The sequence below is a fragment of the Gymnoscopelus braueri genome (assembly GCF_963280865.1).
Source record: "Gymnoscopelus braueri genome assembly, chromosome: 11".
Taxonomy (NCBI): domain Eukaryota; kingdom Metazoa; phylum Chordata; class Actinopteri; order Myctophiformes; family Myctophidae; genus Gymnoscopelus; species Gymnoscopelus braueri.
In genome coordinates this window covers 29352125-29374543 of record NC_137613.1, presented here as the reverse complement: position 1 = coordinate 29374543, position 22419 = coordinate 29352125, and the positions used below count along the sequence as shown (strand labels likewise).

The 22419-nt window shown below is 43.3% G+C and overlaps 2 protein-coding genes across 6 annotated transcripts in view; both read left to right on the top strand.

The window, feature by feature from the left end:
* The window catches only part of atxn1a (ataxin 1a), a 146651-nt gene that overhangs the window by 112350 nt on the left and 11882 nt on the right, over positions 1-22419 (top strand). The window contains exon 1 of one of the 5 annotated variants that reach the window (XM_080442474.1): positions 17587-17699. The exons of the other annotated variants lie outside the window; for them this stretch is intronic. The gene's annotated coding sequence lies outside the window, so the exon portion shown is untranslated. Of the gene's footprint in view, positions 1-17586; positions 17700-22419 lie in introns of those variants that run through there. 5 annotated transcript variants of the gene reach the window in all.
* Positions 3712-5391, top strand: LOC308094926 (T-complex protein 1 subunit alpha-like; the record flags this gene model as incomplete). The annotated part of the gene is made up of 1 exon (XM_080441752.1): positions 3712-5391. The coding sequence occupies one exon, from the start codon at positions 3712-3714 to the stop codon at positions 5389-5391; it is 1680 nt and encodes a 559-aa protein (XP_080297878.1).

Sequence of the window (22419 nt, the reverse complement as noted above, 5' to 3'; positions counted from 1 at the left end):
CTACTAAGAGGTAAACTTATTTTAGTTTTATTACATTATTATTATAGGCCTCAAACATATCAGTGGCATCGATAATCATGCCCAGAAATAGCAATACCAACTAGGGCTGTCGAGATGACAAATTTAAGTTGACGATTAATTGTCACTCAAATAATTGCGATTGACGATTTAATTGTGTGTTTGGCGTTGAACATTATTGGAACATATGAATAAGAATTACATTTCTGTTTGCCTTTTAGGCTTCGTTATCAAACATTGCACAGGGCAGATATGACAAATAACTTATTGACATATTTAATCATTTTATACATGTAAAAATAGCAGAAATAGCTGATCTACAAGCTTCAACATTTGTGACACTTTGTAAGCTTGTAGATCTGCCATTTCTGCATATTTGAAAATTCTTCAACATGGAAACGATTATGACGATTATGCAAAAATAATTGCGATGATCTCAAATAAATGGGATTAGACAATTATGTAATAATTGTGACAAGCCTAATACTGACAATACGTGATCCAGCTGTAAATAAGTGAGCTTCTCGCAGATTGGCAATTTTCACTCTTTTTCAACCCCAGCCCTATTTCAGCATGAGATATACAGAGCTGAAACGTGTCTCCTATCTGCAGAACAGTCTTGGATAACTAGCTTGCCAGGCCACTTTGTTTCATGAACTGGACTACTTTCTTGACAGCCAGCAACGTTCCACCAACCTCTGGGACTTTTTGTGACAGCTCGGTGATGTCCAAGGCAATTGATAACTTTCTCTGGCTTGTGGTACTGGCAGAGCTTGTTGCAGTGCAGCCGCGCTCTGCTTTCTGTTGTAAATGAGATGTTCCTGTTTTGTTTGTTAGTTTTTTTGCTGTCGTGTGCAAGGATATGTTTTCACTTTTCAGATTCTACACTGCACAGTTCAGAATAGTTTTCCCAAAGCATTTGTAACTTTTAGGAGCTCTCCACACTGTGACTATCACGTGTTGATAGTCACAGGTTATAATATTTATTTTACAGGTGAATACCGCAATGGTTGACGTATGTTATTGTGTGTATATGAGCCCAATCAGAGAAAAGGATAAACATAGTTACATGAGCCTGACCCGAGCTTGATCTATTAAAAACATAATTGGAGCCTGGCCCTAATTGACTCGGGACCAGACGGGCTTGCAGACCTCTAACTGAGGGTAGTGGGAGAGCCAGTTTATTAAAAAATATAATGCTCCATTGCGCTAGCTAACTGAGCTAACAACTACACTATTTTATGTCTCTTTAGGGAGAAGGGGGAAGTCTTGGCTCCTCAGTGTATGGGAAAAGTGTTATTGGCACACACACACACACACACACACACACACACACACACACACACACACACACACACACACACACACACACACACACACACACACACACACACACACACACACACACACACACACACAAACATTCTACTCTTCCCTTACACACACACAAACACACACACACACACACACACACACTCACACTCACACTCACACTCACACACACAGAGAGAGAGAGAGACACACTGGCAACTACAGGTTCACATTTTCTCACTCCTATAATAAACTGGCTTTTCTCTGCCTGCTCTTGTCTTTCATTCTCTCACTCTTTCTCCTCTCCTCTTTCTCTCTTTATGTCTTTTTTCTCTTTCTCTCACATACACACTCACGCATGCACACGCACGCTTGCAAAGAGAAATGCTGAAAGCAGTCTCAGAGGAGAGATATCTAGTAGTACTACACAATGCCCCCAGGCCTGTAGCAACACGCACACAGACACACTCACTTAAATGCACTCACACGTACAGACACACATGCAGGCACACACGCACACAAGCACACATGCACTCACACACACATGCACACACACACAAACACAGGCTTGCATGTGAGCACGCACACGCACACACACACACACACACACACACACACACACACACACACACACACACACACACACACACACACACACACACACACACACACACACACACACTCATGCTAACACTTGGCACCCACTGTGTGTGTGTGTGTGTGTGTGTGTGTGTGTGTGTGTGTGTGTGTGTGTGTGTGTGTGTGTGTGTGTGTGTGTGTGTGTGTGTGTGTGTGTGTGTGTGTGTGTGTGTGTGTGTGTGTGCGCTTGTGTGCGTAGTGCTTCACTGAATGCACACACCGAGCTGTTGCAAGCAGTTCTCCAGTCAGAGGTTTAAATGGGGTCAGAGGGAGAGTGTGCGTGTGTGTGCGTTAGCGAGAGACAAATTATTGAGGTTCCGTGTATTATATGTAACCTGTGAAAGCACATTTAACCACTTTCAACCTGGCGTTCCTATTTTAGGCATGTCAGTAGAAATGTTCACAGATTTTTCAGAAATTGGCACTGGGTTGTCATATGAAGTATGGCTTCAATGGTTAAATGACAGTACTGTAGGGCATCATGCCTGTACAACTTGACAGCCCAACAAGCCCAAGTGCTAATTAGTCGGCTGAGTCATTTGAAGGAAATATGTTTAATCACAGTTAAATACACAACTTGTGATATTCAGAACCTTGATGAGTAAAGCTCTACATGGGCCCTGGTTGTTTGATGACCTGACTGAGGATGTGTGAAGTTTTGACCTTGTGGTAAATGGACTAATATCCCCATTATGCAAGTACACTAAATAAATTGTGGATTAATATTATAATTGGAGTTGAACTAGGGCAGGCTATCCAACATAATAGGATTTACACTACTAGTCAATGACAACACTCCTGTCCAGAGAGGACGAGAGACAGAGAGAATGAGAGAGATGGCATGAGACTCCAGAGAGAGTTCTGAGCAAGCACACATTTGATGATCATATTGATACATCTTAATCTTAATGCTTTAATTGAAGCCAGGCCCAAGCCAGCCCGTATGTGTGTGTACTACAACTCATAGCACAGCAGTTGTTCAATTGTCTTCAAACTACAAAAAAAATTCAGCCATTTACTTTTCCACCTTTACATGTGTCTCCACTTCAAAAAATCTATAAATGTTTGCCATTTTCTCCCACATCCCCCTGTAGGCGGCACGCATGCGCAAACAGGTTTTCGTTTAGCCACTGAAACGATGCGATCTACTGCGCATGCGCCGGACTCACACGGCGCACAGAGCAAACATCACTCAGCCACAGAAGTAGTAGCTGCACAGTCAACACACTATACTGTACCTCTCTTCTCACGAGGGTTATGTGCGAGAAGTTGTGTGTGTGCGCGAGCCAGCCTGTATGGACGTTTTTATTGGACTTTGTGAGGCTCCCATAGAGTACCGAAGTCCTGACGTCACTCCCGCTACCCCTGGGTCATGGAAGTATTTATTCTATTGAAATTCCCATATAGAAATTCCCGAAATAAACAAATCAGCCTGGCGAGATCGTCAGGTATGTGACTCTGTGTCGTTTATGATATTGAGTTACATTTGATAACATCTGTCTTTGGATAAATGTGTGCAGTTAATAACCCCTGCGCAAATCAGCGTAGTTAGGCATCCATGGCAACCATTTGCATTATAGTGTGATATCAGAACAACTCTGGTCGGCCTACATAAGGTCTGGATAGGGAGACACATAGTTGAATAGTTGCTTAACTCACCCAAGGATCACTGCCTGGTATTTGAACGAGGGAATTCTAGTCACTGTGCTGAAACTGTTATTGGAACACACACAAGAGTTCAAAATGTCACTGTTAGAAGCCCCATTAAGTGTGTTTGGTGAGAGAACAAGTGGCGAATCTATTCGCTCTCAAAATGTAATGGCCGCTTCATCAATCAGCAACATTCTCAAGGGCTCCCTTGGGCCCTATGGGCTTGACAAGATGATGATGGGCGACAACAGTGCGGATGTCACTATCACAAATGATGGGGCAACCATCCTGAAGCTGGTGGAAGTGGAGCACCCAGCAGCCAAGATCTTGTGTGAACTGGCTGACCTTCAGGACAAGGAGGTCGGAGATGGGACCTCGTCGGTGGTGATCATTGCTGCGGAGTTGCTGAAGAGTGCAGATGAACTGGTGAAGCAGAAGATTCACCCCACGTCGGTCATCAGTGGGTACCGTCTGGCTTGCGATCAGGCTGTGCGCTACATTGAGGAGAATCTCGCCATTGCAACGGATGACCTGGGAAAGGATTGCCTGATCAATGCGGCCAAGATAGCCATGTCTTCTAAAATCATTGGAGTTGATGCAGACTTCTTTGCCAACATAGTGGTAGAGGCTGCCATGGCCGTGAAGTTTGTTGACAGCAAGGGTGTGGCCAAGTATCCAATCAAGTCTGTCAATGTGCTTAAAGCCCACGGTCGCAGCCAGAAAGAAAGCTTCCTCGTCAATGGCTATGCACTGAATTGCATCGTTGGCTCACAAAGCATGGTAAAACGCATTGCCAACGCCAAGATAGCTTGCCTAGACTTCAGCCTGCAGAAGACCAAGTTGAGGATGGGGATCCAAGTCATCATCAATGACCCTGAGAAACTCCACCAGATCAGACAGAGGGAATGGGACATCACCAAAGAGAGAATACAGAAGATCCTGGCATCAGGCGCCAACGTCGTCCTAACAACAGGCGGTATTGATGACATGTGTTTGAAGTACTTTGTGGATGCGGGCGCCATGGCCGTCAGAAGAGTCCACAAGAGAGACCTCAAGCGTATCGCCAAGGCCACAGGAGCCAACCTCTGCTCATCCCTGACCAACCTGGAGGGAGAAGAGACGTTTGATGCCACCATGCTGGGTCAGGCTGAGGAGGTGGTGCAGGAGCGTATCTGTGACGATGAACTTATCCTTGTAAAGAAAACCAAAGCACGCACATCAGCCTCCATTGTTCTGCGTGGGGCCAATGACTTTATGTGTGACGAGATGGAGCGCTCCCTGCATGATGCACTGTGCGTCGTAAAGAGGGTGCTGGAGTCTAAATCCGTTGTGCCAGGTGGTGGCGCTGTGGAGGTAGCTCTGTCCATTTACCTGGAGAACTACGCCGTCAGCATGAGTTCCCGGGAGCAGTTGGCCATCGCTGAGTTTGCTCGCTCCCTCCTCATCATCCCCAAGACACTGGCCGTGAACGCAGCACTGGACTCCACTGACCTGCTGGCCAAGCTCCGCACCTCCCACAACGAGGCTCAGGTTAACCCCGAACGCAAGCACCTCAAATGGATTGGTCTGGACCTGGCAAATGGCAAACCCAGAGACAACCGTCAGGCGGGTGTGTATGAGCCCACCATGGTCAAGACCAAGAGCCTCAAGTTTGCCACCGAAGCCGCCATCACTATCCTCCGTATTGATGACCTCATCAAGCTGTTCCCAGACGAGAAAGAGGATCAAGGCTCATACCAGAATGCCCTGAAGTCAGGATCCCTGGAGGGTTGAAGGTGTGCTGACTGGTCATGATATCTCACTAAGCTATTCAGTAGGGATCAGGCCGATTTCCTGTTGGGGAATGATGCCTGTTGGGAATGTATGCCCCTCCGGTTATGTAATGTTATATAATAACCTTTTGTACTCGTTGTCTGAGTACAAGTTGTACCCGTTGTTAGAGTACTTATTGCAGTACCCAATATCATAGGGACACAGTACCCATATCATAGGGACACAGGTCACGTTGGTTCTGGACAATCGCTGTTCCATCCCAATTTCCCACTCAGCACATACCTCCCTCGGGTCCTCGACAATACGCACAGCAAGTTGGAAGTCGATCAGGCGAGCGGAAACCAAAAACGTGCTCCTCCAAAATGATTCCCCTCTACCAAATTCAATTACTAATTTGATGAATCTTTTTCCAAGTAAATCTTGGGATATTTTGTTTGGTTAGAGACTAGATTACTAGATTCTGCATTCATGTAGGGGAACAAAAGCAAAGTGGCACAAACCAGAAACCACTTTTTAGATGGCGTGGCCTAGGCCGGATCACACTGGTCAGTTCGGAATGAATATCCGTCCGTGTGAAAAGCCTGGTGACCCGAGGTTACTCTACACATCACTCCCTCGGGCCAAGGTTGAAGTTGATGGTTCTCGAGATATGTGGGGGCACGCATGATATCACCCACAGAGCAACAGAATAAATAACATTGCCCACTAGAAACTAAAAATAAAAACAGTGAGCCCACTAAAATGTCTTTAAACAAGGGAACCAGGGACCTGGTACTGCCAGACCCTAGTGGTTGAAATCTGAATGGCCGGAAGTCTGAATGGTTTCTAAACTACGTCACGCTAAGCTTGGCCAATTAAAAAGAGGGACATGTAAGAAAACGTTTTCGTCCATATATGGACGAAAACGATAGCAAAAGGGGACCAACAAAGCCACATGTAGGCCTGACCTAGCCTGGTAAACCCTCCCTCCGGAAATCTCAATTCCATTTCATTTCAGGAGTGAGTCTGGCATGATCCGCCTTTCTGCAATATTGGCTCTGTATGCCAAACGGCCGGGCCTATCAGCGTCGTCGCTCATTGTTCTGTGATTGACAGCTTACGTTGGCCAATCAGGTGGCGAGTTCGAGTGAGCCCAAAACACGAACGGCAGCCATCTTTTTCTTGTGCGGCCAATTCTCCGCTTTTTTTTTACTTCAAAAAGCTCTCTAACTTCTATTTTGAGGCACGGAATTTACTTATAAGATATCGTTTGGATAGAATTTAGTTGTTTAACTTCATATATGTGGTCAATTAATCATGACAAAGCCTATTTAAAAAAAAATAATTAGAGAACCGGTAGGGGCGGGCAGTGACACCATTGTACCCGAAAAAGGCAACCCATTTTGGGTATGGCTGTCTCAAAAGTCCCGTCGCGTCACATTAAGACTGGTGAACTGCTGATTGGCTGAAGGGGAAAAATTATCATTGGCTGAAGGGGTTGTCAGTCAACGGTATTACTCCCGCCCAACTCCAGCACAGCCAATATTGCAGACAGGCGGATCAGGCCAGACTCACTCCTGAAATGAAATGGAATTGAGATTTCCGGAGGGAGGGTTTACCAGGCTAGGCCTGACCCCCTGGGTCTGGCAAAAACAGCAAGCCCACTAAAACAAGATGGGGCTCTAATAACCGTGTGACTTCCTTGTGGATCTCTGACATCATGTTGATGATGTCATATTGATTATATTAGTCTTGTCCAAATATGGAGGGAAGAAGTGACACCGATGACTGAGATTATGAATGCAAAATGTGAAAGAAATGGACAAAAACAAGAAGAGGTCTTATAACAGCATGGCTGTTCATCAATCATCGATTGAGTCCATTCCGTCATCACCTCAATTTTTATTTCTTTATTATTTGTATTTATTTTTTGCGCGTACAATATGGTGTGTTATCAGAGATGTAAGCTTACCATAAACGCAATAATCATTGTTTAGTTAATATCATTGACTGTCTTCCATCAAGGGCTCCCTGAAAAACAAAACTTTGCACGAGGGGTGGACAGTCAGTCCATTAGGAACCAAATGTTTCATTGTGTTTGCAGTACATCACGTGTGTGTACATCGCATTTTCACTGAAGTAAGAAAAATTCCATACCGTCACTAGCCCTATTTGTCCCTCTGGTTTATGGGCGCTACTTTTACTAGCCAATTAGTAGTGTGGTCTAGGGCTCCTGTTTTGGGCTTGGGACTCAAAAAAATGCATTACTGCATTACAATTTTTTTTCTCCACAATTTGGTCACTGAAGATGTCATTGGCTAGAGTCTTTCAGAGCCCGGCTGTCTATAAGAGGAAGTGAATGAAGCGGGCTGAAACCTTCCCCAAATGTGAGGTCATATGTCATAGACAACTGGCATCATAGATATACATGAAGAACAAGATCCACATGAACCCTCATTGGACCCAGTCTTGTTTGGTTAACGTTGGTGAGCTCATATGTAATATCGTTTAGTTGTTTTGTGTCCTGTATCGTTTAAGCAGCATTGTTTGGGTGAGGATTAGCTTCACCATCTTGTGCCTGTGTAGTTGTACTGTTCTCGGTTTTCTCTTTTTTTGATCAGATCTTAAACTCTGCTATTTTCTTGCCCAACTTGTCAGTTCAAATATTATCTGAAAAGTTTGTGTTTGACGATTAACAAAGATATTTGTTTTCGGTGGGGGAGCTGTTACTTTAGGTTGCCATTCAAGGTGATGACATTAGTGGAACCCGTGGGTGTGTGTGTTGTTGTCCATGCGTGTGAACCAGAGTGCTTCGATGAATGAATATGCTGGTGTCTGCCTGCCTTTGTGTGTGTAACTTTGAATAGACAGAAACCATTGACGCCTGACGAGGCCACATGCTGGTCTCTCTCTCTATCTGGGTTCCTGCTGCCATGTTCATTCATGACAATCAGTCCGATCTGTGTTCATGCTCCCCACAGCTGGACACATCATTTGCAAGCACACAACACAACGCAATGTCACGAGGATGTGTTTGTGTGTGTGTGTGTGCGTGTGTGTGTGTGTGTGTGTGTGCGTGCGCGCGCGTGTGTGTGTGTGTGTGTGTGTGTGCGTGTGTGTGTGTGCAGGTGTGCAGGCATGTACAGTATGCAGATGAAACATGATGTCGAACTACTTGCAGATGGCCAGACATGATTGAGTTGAGTATTGGTGATATTTTTACGGCTTGGCTCTGAAAGAGGTAGCCGTCTATAAGAGGCTGGACTGTCTGTCTGTCTGTCTGTCTGTCTGTCTGTCTGTCTGTCTGTCTGTCTGTCTGTCTGTCTGTCTGTCTGTCTGTCCAGAGCTAATCTCGCAAACTGCTGGACCGATCAGCCATCAGTCATCTTGTGCATACTGCATTAGGCTAACATAGAATCCCATTAGTTTTTATCCACGTCAGGAGGCCGGGAACGGCTGAAGGTGGAGGATTATATTTTCACTCAGTGTGAGTCTGTCCGTCCGTCTGTCTGTCCGCGTGTCTGAGAGCAGCTAATTTCTGGCGCCGTTGAACCGATCCGCGTGAAACTGTGCACGCACGCTCTCAGTAGGCCAAGGAGGAACCTTAATTTTTCAAATTGCATTTGAACTCTAGTATGTACAATCAAAATATTTGTTTCTCTTGATTCCTTAGATCAAGAACTTACCACATAGGCCACAACCAATTCCGCCTGAGCAGATTTCCCGCCATTTTGCGTTGTCTTCAAAACACACTTTGTGCTACAAATCCTAGAGATTTTGTCACAAACTCACACAAATCGGTACACATGATCTTTGTGGTCACGTGATCCTGATGTATCTGTCTGCTTTTTCAGATGCCCTTCTGATTGGCTACGATTGGCTTTCAAAGTTTGCGGTAGGTTCCCGTTTTGCACAAAATCATGAAAGCAGTGTCCGATTGCCGTGACACTTTAAACACACACTGAAACACATCGGCCTCATGGTGGCGCTATAACAGCTCGCTTCACGTTTTGGCCTATACCTCTATACCCGCTACTACTCCCACAAATTCAGTACAAAACTCACACAAATGGGTACATATTATCCGTGGAGTCATTTGATCAAGATGTGTCAGTCAGATTTGACCAGATTTTGTCATAGACTGTCCACATAAAGTCTGGGATCCGTGTGAAATGAAGCCACGTCGTTATTGGTTATTTGTGTTTTGTCAGGTTTTGTAAAGAACCACTTTAATGTTGTGATTGGTGCTAAAATGCCTGTTTGATTGGGATATAAAGCTCACAGAAACTCAATGTCCTCGTTCTATCGTCAATAGAGCTCAAGGCTGAATGCTGGTAGAGACAGACAAGCACAACATCACAGTCTGGCCACTGCAGTGCCTTGCTTTGGGAATACTAATACACTAATACTAATACTAATTGTACTGTTCTTGTTCAAGTGGTATGGACCTTTAAAGCATGTTAGATGCTGCCTATGAAAGGAAGGGAAGATTGAAGGATTGGCTGAGGGATGGATGGTTGGTTGGATGGATGGATGATGTAAGTAATGGGGGGAATTTCTTTTTTGTGTATTCCTTTATTTGTCTCTCTTCTCTCTGTCTGTCTGTCAATTTTTCAAAGGCCTCATTAAAGAAATTGGTGTTCTTGTCTGTCTTGTTCTCTCTCTCTCTCTCTCTCTCTCTCTCTCTCTCTCTCTCTCTCTCTCTCTCTCTCTCTCTCTCTCTCTCTCTCTCTCTCTCTCTCTCACAAAGCACTTCTATTCTCCGAGCTGGATTACATATTGTCTCTGGTATGATATTTGCTTATTTGTGCATTGTCCTTCAGTGTTGGACATTTGCCTGCGTGTGTGTATGTGAACATTATGCCAGATCGTAATAGAGAGAGAGAGAGAGAGAGAGAGAGAATCTCGTGTGTGTGTGTGTGTGTGTGTGTGTGTGTGTGTGTGTGTGTGGGGGTGTGTGGGTGTGGGTGTGTGTGTGTGTGTGTGTGTGTGTGTGTGTGTGTGTGTGTGTGTGTGTGTGTGTGTGTGTGTGTGTGTGTGTGTGTGTGTGTGTGTGTGTGTGTGTGTGTGTGTGTGTGTGTGTGTGTGTACAGTATGTGTATTGTGTGTCTTATGTGTTTGTGTAGTCAGTAGGATTATACAGCAATGGAAGGATTAGCAGAGCTTTGCTTGTCCATTCCACTCATTCCATAATCACTCTCTCTCTCTCTCTCTCTCACTCACTCACTCACACACTCCACACTCACTCTCCCTTTCTTTCTTTCTTTCTCTCTCTCTCTCTCTCTCTCTCTCTCTCTCTCACACACACACACACACACACACACACACACACACACACACACACACACACACACACACACACACACACACACACACACACACACACACACACACACACACACACACACACAAAACAACCACATCCAACGTGTGTGTGTGTGTAGCTTTGTGAATGGACTAGACTGCTACACCGCAGTGCCAAATAGTTAGTTACACAGCCTGACAGAGAGTTCACAAGCGGGACAACATGATGGAAAGATGGACAGACACTGAGACAAAAGACAGATAGAGAGAAAGAGACAGAAAGAAAGGAATGTGTACAGACACTGAGACAAAAGACAGATGGAGAGAAAGAGACAGAAAGAAAGGAATATGTACAGACACTGAGACAAAAGACCGATAGAGAGAGAAAGAAAGATGTACAGACACTGAGACAAAAAACAGAAAGAAAGCAAGATGGACAGACACAAACTCTGAAGCAGATGAATAAAAGAGACGTCAGAGAAAGGCTTTTTAATCGTACAATGAATCACAAAAAATAGAAAACGTTTGTACATTTTTCTAATTGATTTATTCATGAAAAGTCTTTAAAAAAAAAAACATGGATCAGGGCCCACTTGAAAAACATGAAAGCGTTCGCGGCCCACCCATCTGACCACTTAACACAGCCGTGCATTTTCAGAGCATGTTTATGGTCAATCAATTGATTATGGTCTGGCTTGGATCAATGGAACCAAAGTAATATACTTTAAATTCTTATTTATTGGTATCACTATGATACTATGTTTTAAATATGTATAGCGCTAATTATTTGTGGACCCACTTGCAATGCCCTCACGGCCCTACAGATGGCCCCGGCCCGCAGTTTGAGAATCGCTGTACTAATGTGGTTAATCCAGATATTCAGAGGTCATGGTTGATGACCTCAGATTATAAATGACGTGGTATGAATGTCATGTCGATATGTGATATGATTAGCCATGGATACGCACATTGTATGATGGGTGTAATAATAATGATAATAGTTGTAAAGATTTAAGATAGAAGGTTCATAGGTTGCAAAATGTTGTTATGAATGGCACATTAATTGAGTGTGCTAATATGCTTTCATACCAGGGGAATTGAGAATACTCTATTTTGATTGGCTAGAGGGTGTTATATTTTCAGATAACGGCACACATTTGACATATCGGTCTCATCACTGTTCTACATTAATATACTTAATCAAGATTCTACTTACTGTATGAATGGTTAAAGCATTTTTAATATAACTGTCAACCTATTGGGGAACATAAAACAATTGTATTGATACAGATGTGTTGTATCTGTGTAAATTCTACACACATACAACACTGTAAAAGGTATGATTATTGATAGCTGACTGACTCGGTTGATAATTGTCGCAATCGCCGGAGTAGTAAGGTAATTTTTATACCAAGGTTGATGAACATCATAGATTCTATTTAAAAAGTATATTGCTCCAATATAATATATGAAAACACTAATATTATAATTGTTGGTAAGTGGCCATGGAATAAGTTGGATAATCAACTGAAAACAATGCTCTCTGTGGAGGTCAATAGCTTCCGCATCATAATTTTTTTTTTCAATACCTGCACACACACACACACACCTACCACACTTTGTGTGTGTGTTCTGTGTGTGATCTATGAACATGAAATGTCTGAACACAAAAACACACGCGCGCATGCATGCACACACACACGCACACACCACACACACACACACAGCACATTATGAGGTTGACAGATAGGGAGGCAGACGGAATCACCTCGTCATTGATTCTCAACCTTTTTAATTTCAAGGATCCCCCAGTATGATATGCATTAGGCCACGGACCCCCACTTGATACAATATTTATCTCTGGGACGATAATCTACACTGTTAAAATCCTTAGTGTTAATTTAACTCTAACAATGTACAAATGGAAACAAATCGACCCATAAAGGTCCGTCTGGTTCTATTTGTACACTCTCTGAGTTATAGACCGATAAAGGTCCATTTGGTTCCTAACTATCAATCATTTAGCTGTGGGGACCCCCTGGAACCCTCCCCCCAACGACTCCTGGGGTCCCACATGGAGAAGCAGTGACCTAGGACAACAGATGAAAAGAGAATATGAACATGGAAAGTGAGAAATGGAAGAGAGAGAGGAGGGGTTGTGTGCGTGGGCGTTTGTGTGTGTGTGTGTGTGTGTGTGTGTGTGTGTGTGTGTGTGTGTGTGTGTGTGTGTGTGTGTGTGTGTGTGTGTGTGTGTGTGTGTGTGTGTGTGTGTGTGTGTGTGTGTGTGTGTGTGTGTGTGTGTGTGTGTGTGTGTGTGTGTGTGTGTGTGTGTAGCAGTGGTACCTCTGATATGTATATGAGTGTATATCATTAAATATAGAAACATTTCATCAGTTTCCTTAGTGACTGAGAGACCGCTCTCCACTCCACAGAGAGAAACACAGGAATTAAAGGATAGAAGGTTAATGAAAGAGACATAATAACGACTCCGTTAGCAGAGCTTCATCTCATTTTTGAACAGTTAATTGATGAATTCATCATTGAACTCATGAATCCACAGCTTTGTTTCATGTGTAATCCCTTGTGTCGATCAGTTTCGCCTCTGGGATTAACCACTTGAACCCCAGCATCCATATTCTTGGGGGAACATTAGACAAAAAATCTACAAGTTCACAATGCGTCACAACGTGTTGATCGTGAGCTTGTAGATTTGATGTAGACGGGGGAAATAAAGTAGTTGTACACTACAAAGCCAACTCAGGTCCAGTTTACTAAGTCTAGAGGTCGATGTGGAATTGGTTAACTCATTGACCGCCAATGACGAGATTTCTCGTCATTTCACTCCAAGTCTCAGACCGCCAATGACGAAATTCTCGTCATGTGGTGTTTTCAGTGGTTTACGATAGAGGGCGCTCTTCCACAGCCTGTGAATGATTATGATGACACCCAGTACACCCAGAAATCACGTGATCACAACAAAATGAAGCTGGTTTCATTTAGTGTTATAGGATTTCTGTTGCTTTTTTGCGAAAACAAGCCACATTCAACTGCCCATAACTATGGAATGGATTATCGCGACGGCACGCTTTTTCCCCCCGATTCTCCGAGACCCCCTATGTCTTTTGAGGCGATTGCCGGGTGGAACGTTAACGAAGAATAATGTTCTGTTTTTTCAAAGGTTAGTGAAAACGCTCAAAATCGCTGGCCAGGGCAGCTATAGACGATTTTTTTTAACTCTGGCAGTTAAAGAGTTAATAAAGGCCATCTTATTTTATCTTGCCTCCTGCCCAGATCTGTACAGTATTTTCTTACAGCTGTGTATACTACTAACCCTGCTTGTGAACTTGTGATACAGTATGACTGCTTTCATTGTTGGCTGGCCTGGATCTGGTTAAACCCTTTGTAAAACATGAACAAACTCTGTACATGTACAGTATAAAGAATGAACGTTCTTTTATCTAGTTTGACAAGTCATAACTGAAAATAAATAAATAACAATTCCTTTAAAAAAACTAAGCCACAGCCGCAAAGAAAATACAAATTTTAAATAGTTCAGAGACCAGATAAGTCAGTAGTGCAACAGCCACCTGCTAACAAAAAACAAGAATTATTTAGAGTAATTAGTTATATTATAAATTATTTTATCATTATTAAATTATAAATTATGTGATATTGGATCGGTGCATAGACATGTATACTTGCCGATACCCGGTCCTGCATTTTAGGCTATATCAGAGCCATTTCCGATCAGAGCAACTCAACAGCGGACACACACACACACACACACACACACACACACACACACACACACACACACACACACACACACACACACACACACATTCAGGAGCATTCAGACTCGACCATCAATTCTTTCACCTCCACAATATTTATTTTAATACTTTAGGCTCCTAACCCTTTGAAAGCCTAGAAGCTTGATTAATGGTGTATGAAATAAGCCTTTATTAAACATCATAACATGTCAGATGTAGAGCAGAGATAGTACAGTGAATGTATAAAATAATTAGGACTGCCTGCTCTCCAGAAATAGACGTACTGAGTGAATTCAGGGCCAGGCTATGATCCATTATTGATCTGAGCTATCAAAACCTCTTCGGTCAGTGAGGGGAGATGTAGAGGCAGGTTAGGGAAAGAATTTGATATATAATCTAATCTTTCACTGGTATATTTTTCACAATAACCATTTCATATGCGGTATTATGTTGTGTGTCACATACCATCCCTATTCTGGGGTGAACATTTTGTGAAAATAGCAGTATATTATTTCCGACGAAGATATTTGGTATAGAGGTGGGAAAAAGTAGACTGCCTAGTGTAGAACCCTGGGAGACACCAGCCAACTAAGTATGTAGGGTTTCAGTGGGTTTCAAGCCCTGAAATAAATGAAATGTTGGCTGCGCAAGAGAGGGAGTGCCGCTCCCTATTGGGAAGGTTTACGTGGGGTTTGGTACACTCGGAAACATCTCTGATATCCGCCCAGCTATCCAACAGCTTTCACAAAGTGGTCAAAGAGTGGTGAAAACATGACTTTGTAGTGTGGTTTCAACACCAAACAGGCTGAAGAAAGAAAATGTGATGAAAAGTTTTGACATGAAAAGAGATGACATGAGAACAGAATGACATTATTGCCAAGTTTCAGGTTCATTTAAAGGACTATTTTGGAAGCATCTGGTACCTGTTACAACCCAATAACAACAGTTGACACAAGACAGATACTTGCAGTATTGTACATTGTTGAATATACAGTACATTCAGGTAGTAGAGTATGAATGTAGTCAAGGCTCATTGAATAATTGTGTTATTATAGCAACAAATGAGTAGGAGAATTAGTGAATGCCAAAGTGATGATTAAATGACTGCAGGAGCTTGCATCATAAACAAACCCATTATCCAAATCTTAAAGTCTCCAATTAGTTGCCACAGCAACAGAAAGAGCATCAGCATGCACTGAGGTCACCTGACAAAACAAAAGCCAGGAAACAAACAGACATCCCCTCTCTTTCTCTCTCTCTCTCTCGCGCTTTTTCTTCCTCTCCATTGTTGTCTCTGTTTGAAAACCCTGCTGATTCAAGCCTCCAGGGCTGCACTTGCAAAGATTTTTGCAAAAATAGCGAAAAATGAGCTTTTACTGTTAGATATGCTATAAGCTATTTTGCGAGACATTGTTGAACGACAAAGTATAAAATTGTGGTTAATAGTTTGTGAGTTTAGATGAGATGAATAGGCAGAAGAAGGTGGCTGTTGTTTGTGAATGACTCTGGACAAAATGACAAATGAGGAGATGATGTAGATGAACTACTTTCTTGTATTTCCTTAATCCTTAATTATAGCACTGTCTCAGTCTTTTTCCATATTGTTCATTAAAACACATTGATCATATGAGATAATTTGATATATTTCCCAGCCCTGGAATAACAGGAAGACCTCTCTCATACAAACAGGATGTTGTTGTTTTTTCTTTTTTACAACCGTCCAGACCTAATGAGTCTAGTGGGGACCATTAGGAGTGTGTGTGGGGTGTGCATGCATACATGTGTGCGTGCCTGCATGCCTTTTAACAAGCAAAATGTTTAGTGCATATATACTGTACTTGTTGGTTATCTCTCGTGATCCATCTCTCAGCATACAGGGGACCATTTCATCTATATTTGGTGGGTCTTTGTAACTAGGTCAGCTAACTTAACAGTATTCCACTATATAGTGTCGACCACACAATCTGCCCTACCATCTAGTGGTGAAAGTGAGCTAGTGCACTGTGTGAGGCTCTTGCCGCCCGTCACTGTCTGCTGTGGCGGAATTGATGAGCTCTTCCACGGTTGGATTGTGTTAGTGTGTGCGACTGTGCGTGCATGTGTGTGACAGGATTGATCTCTGTGCTACATTTCCAGCACTAACAACATTGCAACCTTCTTCTAGCTGTTTGCGCGTATATCTCTGTGTGTATGAAAGTGTGTGTGAATGCGTTTATGCATGTCTGCGTGCATGTGTGTGCATATATGTATTTATGTGGTGTGTATTTGTTTGTGCGACGTGCGTGTGTATATTTGTGTGTGTGTATCTGTAAATACACGCATGCAAAAGAGTTTTGTGTCACTTTCAGCAACCTTCTCTCTCCTCTCCTCCTCTCCCTCCCTCTCTCTTTATCCCTTCCTCTCTTCCTTGTCTGCCCTTCTCACTACAACACCATTCCACCCACCCACCCACACTCTCTCTCTCTCTCTCTGTCTCTCCTTGTAAGCGGGCTCTGGGCGTGTAGCCAGCTGGTGTGTGTGTGCGCGTTCGTGCGTGTATGTGAGTGAGTGTGTGTGTGTGTTTTTTGAATGAATACCTGATGAAGCTGGCCGAGGCGTGGGAGGGGCCGTGTGTGTGTGTGTGTGTGTGTGTGTGTGTGTGTGTGTGTGTGTGTGTGTGTGTGTGTGTGTGTGTGTGTGTGTGTGTGTGTGTGTGTGTGTGTGTGTGTGTGTGTGTGTGTGTGTGTGTGTGTGTGTGTGTGTGTGTGTGTGTGTGTGTGTGTGTGTGTGTAGGGAACAGAGTGAGAGTGCTGGCCCAGTGTCAGCTGCTTGCATAACACACTGGAGCTCTGCATGCGGGACTCCCTCCCTGTGAGTGTGTGCTACTGATGTGTGCTCTATGTTTGTGTGTGCGTACAACCAACTGTGCGTATGCTACTAATTGTGTATGTGTCTTTCTGCTACTGATTCTGTGTGTGTGTGCGTGCGCGTGTGTGTGCGCACGCGCGCTTGCTCGCTTACAATCTGTTTGGGATTTTCCGAGAGAGAGAGAAGTAGGGAGGGGAAAGAGGGAGTAATAGAGGAATGGAGAGAGAGAAAAAGAGGAAGGAAAAGAGAGAGAGAAGAGGGAGGGATAAAGGGGAAGAGGGAGGGATAGAGCCTCGGGGTGCTTTGCAAGGGACACGGTCGAGCAAGAGAGGAGTGAGAAAGGAGAGGAGTGAGATGGAGAGAGAGAGAGGGATTGTAGCGTGCTGCAGAACTAGGCTACTCCTGGTAAGTACGCTTCACAGTTTAACGCTCTCAAAGAAGTGTGTGTGTGTGTATTTGTGCGTGCGCACGCTGAATGCTTGTTGACTTGTATCACAGTACTAGAACCAGTGTAGTGTGAACTGCGTCTGCCCTAGTTTCTCTGCGACATTGCTGCTCATTTTGTGCACGTTTTACCATTTTGCCGCTACTTAAAAGTCTTCTCTTTTTGTCTTGCGTGATGTCTCTTGTTTCTCACCCTCACTTCAGATTCTTCTCACTCCATCATTTGATTTGTGTGCGTCTCTATCTCTCTCTGGTTGTGAGGGTGATAAAGTGCAAGTCATGCAACGCTGGCTGTTTGTTTGCTGAAAGAGACTTTGTGTAACGTCTCTCTCTCTCTCTCTCTCTCTTAATTTTTCCCTCACACTTTCTCTCCCTCCCTTGGTGACCTCCTTTTCTCTCTCTAGCTACCTCTCTCTCTGTCTCTCTCTCTCTCTCACTCACACTCTCTCTCACTGTCTCTTCTTATTCACTCTCTCTCTCTTAGTTACCCTCTCCTTCAATCTTTATCTTTCCATCTGTCAATTGGAGGTCCCCCTCCTGTGTGTGTGTGTGTGTGTGTGTGTGTGTGTGTGTGTGTGTGTGTGTGTGTGTGTGTGTGTGTGTGTGTGTGTGTGTGTGTGTGTGTGTGTGTGTGTGTGACTCAAGAAATGGTCAAACAGTAGCTGAAACATGGCACTCTTAAGGCATGCGCAGTGCGTGCACATTCAGGCATGCATGCACACACACACACACACACACACTCTCATATACAGTACACGTTCATAATATAGGTAGATACTGTAGGGTAGACAGGCAGACACATATACAGTACATACTGTACATGCATGTTACATACATGCAGTACAGAAGCTTCACACATCAGCATACAATGTTAAATGAACCATCAATAGTTGTATTTCTAAACAGTGATCAGATAGGGAGAAGTGTTGACCTGCAGCCATCAGCTGATCTATATTTAGCAGTGAGATAATGCATCACACTGGTCTTATCCCTTTGATTGTCATTATGATTATGACAACACACACACACACACACACACACACACACACACACACACACACACACACACACACACACACACACACACACACACACACATGCGCGCACATACAAACACAAGATACAGTATATCCACAAACAATTACACACAAGAACACAGACTCCCAAACTCAACAGCACACTAAATCTCTGCCAGCCTACATTTTATGTACCCTGGCAGAGATTTGAGATTGAGCTCTTTTCTTGATACACAGAATGCACTGGGAAGTGTTAAATTCAAAGAATCCGTTTTTTGGTCACTCATTTATACAGTTACAAGCAGCAAAATGTGGGTGTGACATGCTCCGCAGACTGTGCTAACGATATATAACAAGATGGAATACAGGGTATAAAATACAATACAGGTTAGGTCAGATTTTGACTTGTCCTCCTCACTATGGAGCGCCGAGGTCTGACATCACTGCCGCTAGAAGGGCGTTATTTTTTGTGTTGGAAATCCCATAGGCAAATCTTAGCGTCATATAAGAACTGTGTTCCAGAAATAAATCAACCACCCCAGCGATTTTACTCATATGGATATGAATCATCAAATGACGGTGGAAAAGTATACTTATTTACCCAAAGAGTAAGACTTTTTTTTTTCTCCAAACACAGACGTTATCAGATGTTACTCAATATCATAAACGACACAGAGTCACATACCTGACAAAATCGCTGGGGTGGTTTGTTTATTTTTGGAACACAGTTCTTATATGACGGCATCTAAGTTTTGCATATGGCGATTCCAATACAAGAAATAACGCTGTGACCCAAGGGTAGTGGGAGTGACCTCAGGACTTTTGGTACTCTATAGAATGATAGATTCAGGTTAAAAATCTGTGAAGTCGGCCCTTTATTGACTTGCCAATATTTTAATGGCTAAAGTCACTGACTTAACAAGACGCACAAATAGAATATTTATGAGCATATGGCTTCCTGTTGACGAGCTACATTCTCTAGAGAACCTATGCGAATTCTTTCAAAAGCACAGGTCAAGGTTGTAAACTCAGTTTGTCATTACTGTACATGACCAATCTTTGAATTTTAGTGTACGTATTTCTATAAATGATAGTTTTACTTTTAACATTATGCACATTGACATGTCACAGCCTGCTCTAGGGTTAAATCTCTCTGAATGGTCCTCTACAGCGCACATCATTAAATAACGGCCGGTCTTATCTCTCGTTTTTATTGTGGATTAGTTGACCTTGAACTCATCTGCGTGTTTGCTGCTACTCATACAGTAGTAGGACACACTGTGTGTGTGTGTGTGTGTGTGTGTGTGTGTGTGTGTGTGTGTGTGTGTGTGTGTGTGTGTGTGTGTGTGTGTGTGTGTGTGTGTGTGTGTGTGTGTGTGTGTGTGTGTGTGTGTGTGTGTGTGTGTGTGTGTGTGTGTGTGTGTGTTTTGGCTGTGAATGGTGAATAAGTAATTGCTCTATTTCACACTGAACACACCTCTTTCTCAAATGCTATGCAACTAGTTTCCCTCTGCAAATGTGTGTGTGTCAGAGAGAGAGAGAGAGAGAGAGAGAGCGAGTAAGCTGGTAGAGGACAGACATCTTGAGTTACAAGTCATCTGATATGGACCCTCACACACAGACACTGCACACTCAGCAAGATTCAGGTGACATAGCTTTTCAGTGGAAGTCTGTTTGCGTGTGAGTTTCAGGGAAGCAATACTCTCTTTATGCAATGTAGGTCAGCCAATGCTGCTCTCTCTCTCTCCCTCTCGCTCTCTCTCTCTCTCTTTCCCTCAATCCCTGCCTTCCTCGTACCGTCCGCCCTGCCTCATTATGGCAGTGGATATATTGTGGTTGTGTTGTAGACAGCTGTAAACAGCAGAGTTTCCTGCCCCTAGAAGGAGAAATGAGGTGAGACCCGATGCGGACAGTTGGACACTAAGCTTAATTTATACTCCATTTGAAAGACAGCGTCGCTTGCCAAAAAGAACAGATCTACAAGATCTACATCCTCCTTTTGTTTACCGCTGTTGCTATTCACTTCACATGCTGTGGCCTCTAGGTTGAGCGTTAATGCTTATCTGCGGCGCAGATTGTTGAGTTCACAAGTTTAAGAAGGGGTGGTTGAGAACTAAAAAGGTGATCCTTATGAAAAGAGACGGCCCACCCACCACAAGAACACTAAAATTGGAAAGAAAAATAATTTCTCTATCGAGTCTATGTGCTTCACTATGATAGGGTGGCTGTGAGTAGGCAGAGCTGCCATCTGGGAACCAGAAGAGCCTCGGTTTGATCGCTGACTCCTCTGGCTTCATGTTGAAGTATCCCTGAGCACCTTGAACACCCCAGACTGTTCCCCATGCCCCCCCCCCCCCCAATACCAAATGCAGTAGTAGAAGTACTGTAATTTCCCCCCAGGGATCACACTACAAATACCCTTTATTTAAAGGGGGAATAGAAAATATTCAGCCACTAGATGTTGCACTTTTACAACACCCAGTTGCATAAGGGACACTATTTCCCCATCATGTCTATAAGGCAGCCATCATGGGATTTGCAACATAGTAAGAACATAATTTAGGGAAAGAAATATCTTGCACAACGGAAACACATGGCCGTCAGTTTACGGAGGTAAAATTCAATTAGAGGTAAACAAAGCAATCATTCTGGATTCTGGACCGACACAATTATTAAAAAGATCACAATAATTGTTTTGGGGGAAAACAGTACTTTTATTCCACACCTTTCGAAAAGCACTGGGGATGTATTGTTTTTATTATTAGTTTTCATGTAAATGTGATCTACAGTATATACCTTTTAATAGCCTTTCCTTTTTATAAAGGGGAAGATGGATTGGACGTGATGTGTATTCTTGTTGGATAAGGCTGTCATCCTATCCTATATTAAGTGTTACAGCAGTGTCTAACACTTCAAATGGCCATAACTCGGTGACCATGCTTTGATCAGCGCAATATAGGACTGGATTTGAAGGCCTGAAAATCTAGTTGCACATTGCCAACAGAATATTGCTGCATATCAGGAAGCCTCATACACAGCAACGGTTTTGACTCACAATACTTGGGAATGTTGGCACTGGCGGGAGGTTTTGTTACTACCATACCTGCATGGAACTCAGAGATAACAGATAACTGTGCTGTTAAGGACTGAGCGTACCATTTTATCACTCTCGAGGCCAGTCTTTTATTTCTCCAGCGGTCCTGCAAAAAAACACCCATCTCTCCAAGCCTAGTGTTATGCCAGCAGCATACAAATCTCAAGGTTCCCCGAGTAAATCAAAGTCTTGATTGATGGATGGATTCATGGACGGATAGATAGATGGATAAACAGATTAAGCATTAGACAATCGTTCTTTCTATGGATAGACTACTCGTCCAAACCAATTAGTTTTCATTCGCTTTCAGAAACTGTTGAAAGAAACGCTATTTTCCAAAAGGCCAACGTAGGTCAAAACCAAACTCTACACAATATCTACACTAGGGGTGGGACGATATGGGTACCTCACGATACGATATATATCACGATATTAGGCCCACGATAACAATATATATCACGATATTCGACGATATTCGATATATTGCGATATCACGATATTGGATATATATTGCAAGAAATTTCACCAACGATATATCACGATATCTGAAAATATCGTTATATTGCGATAT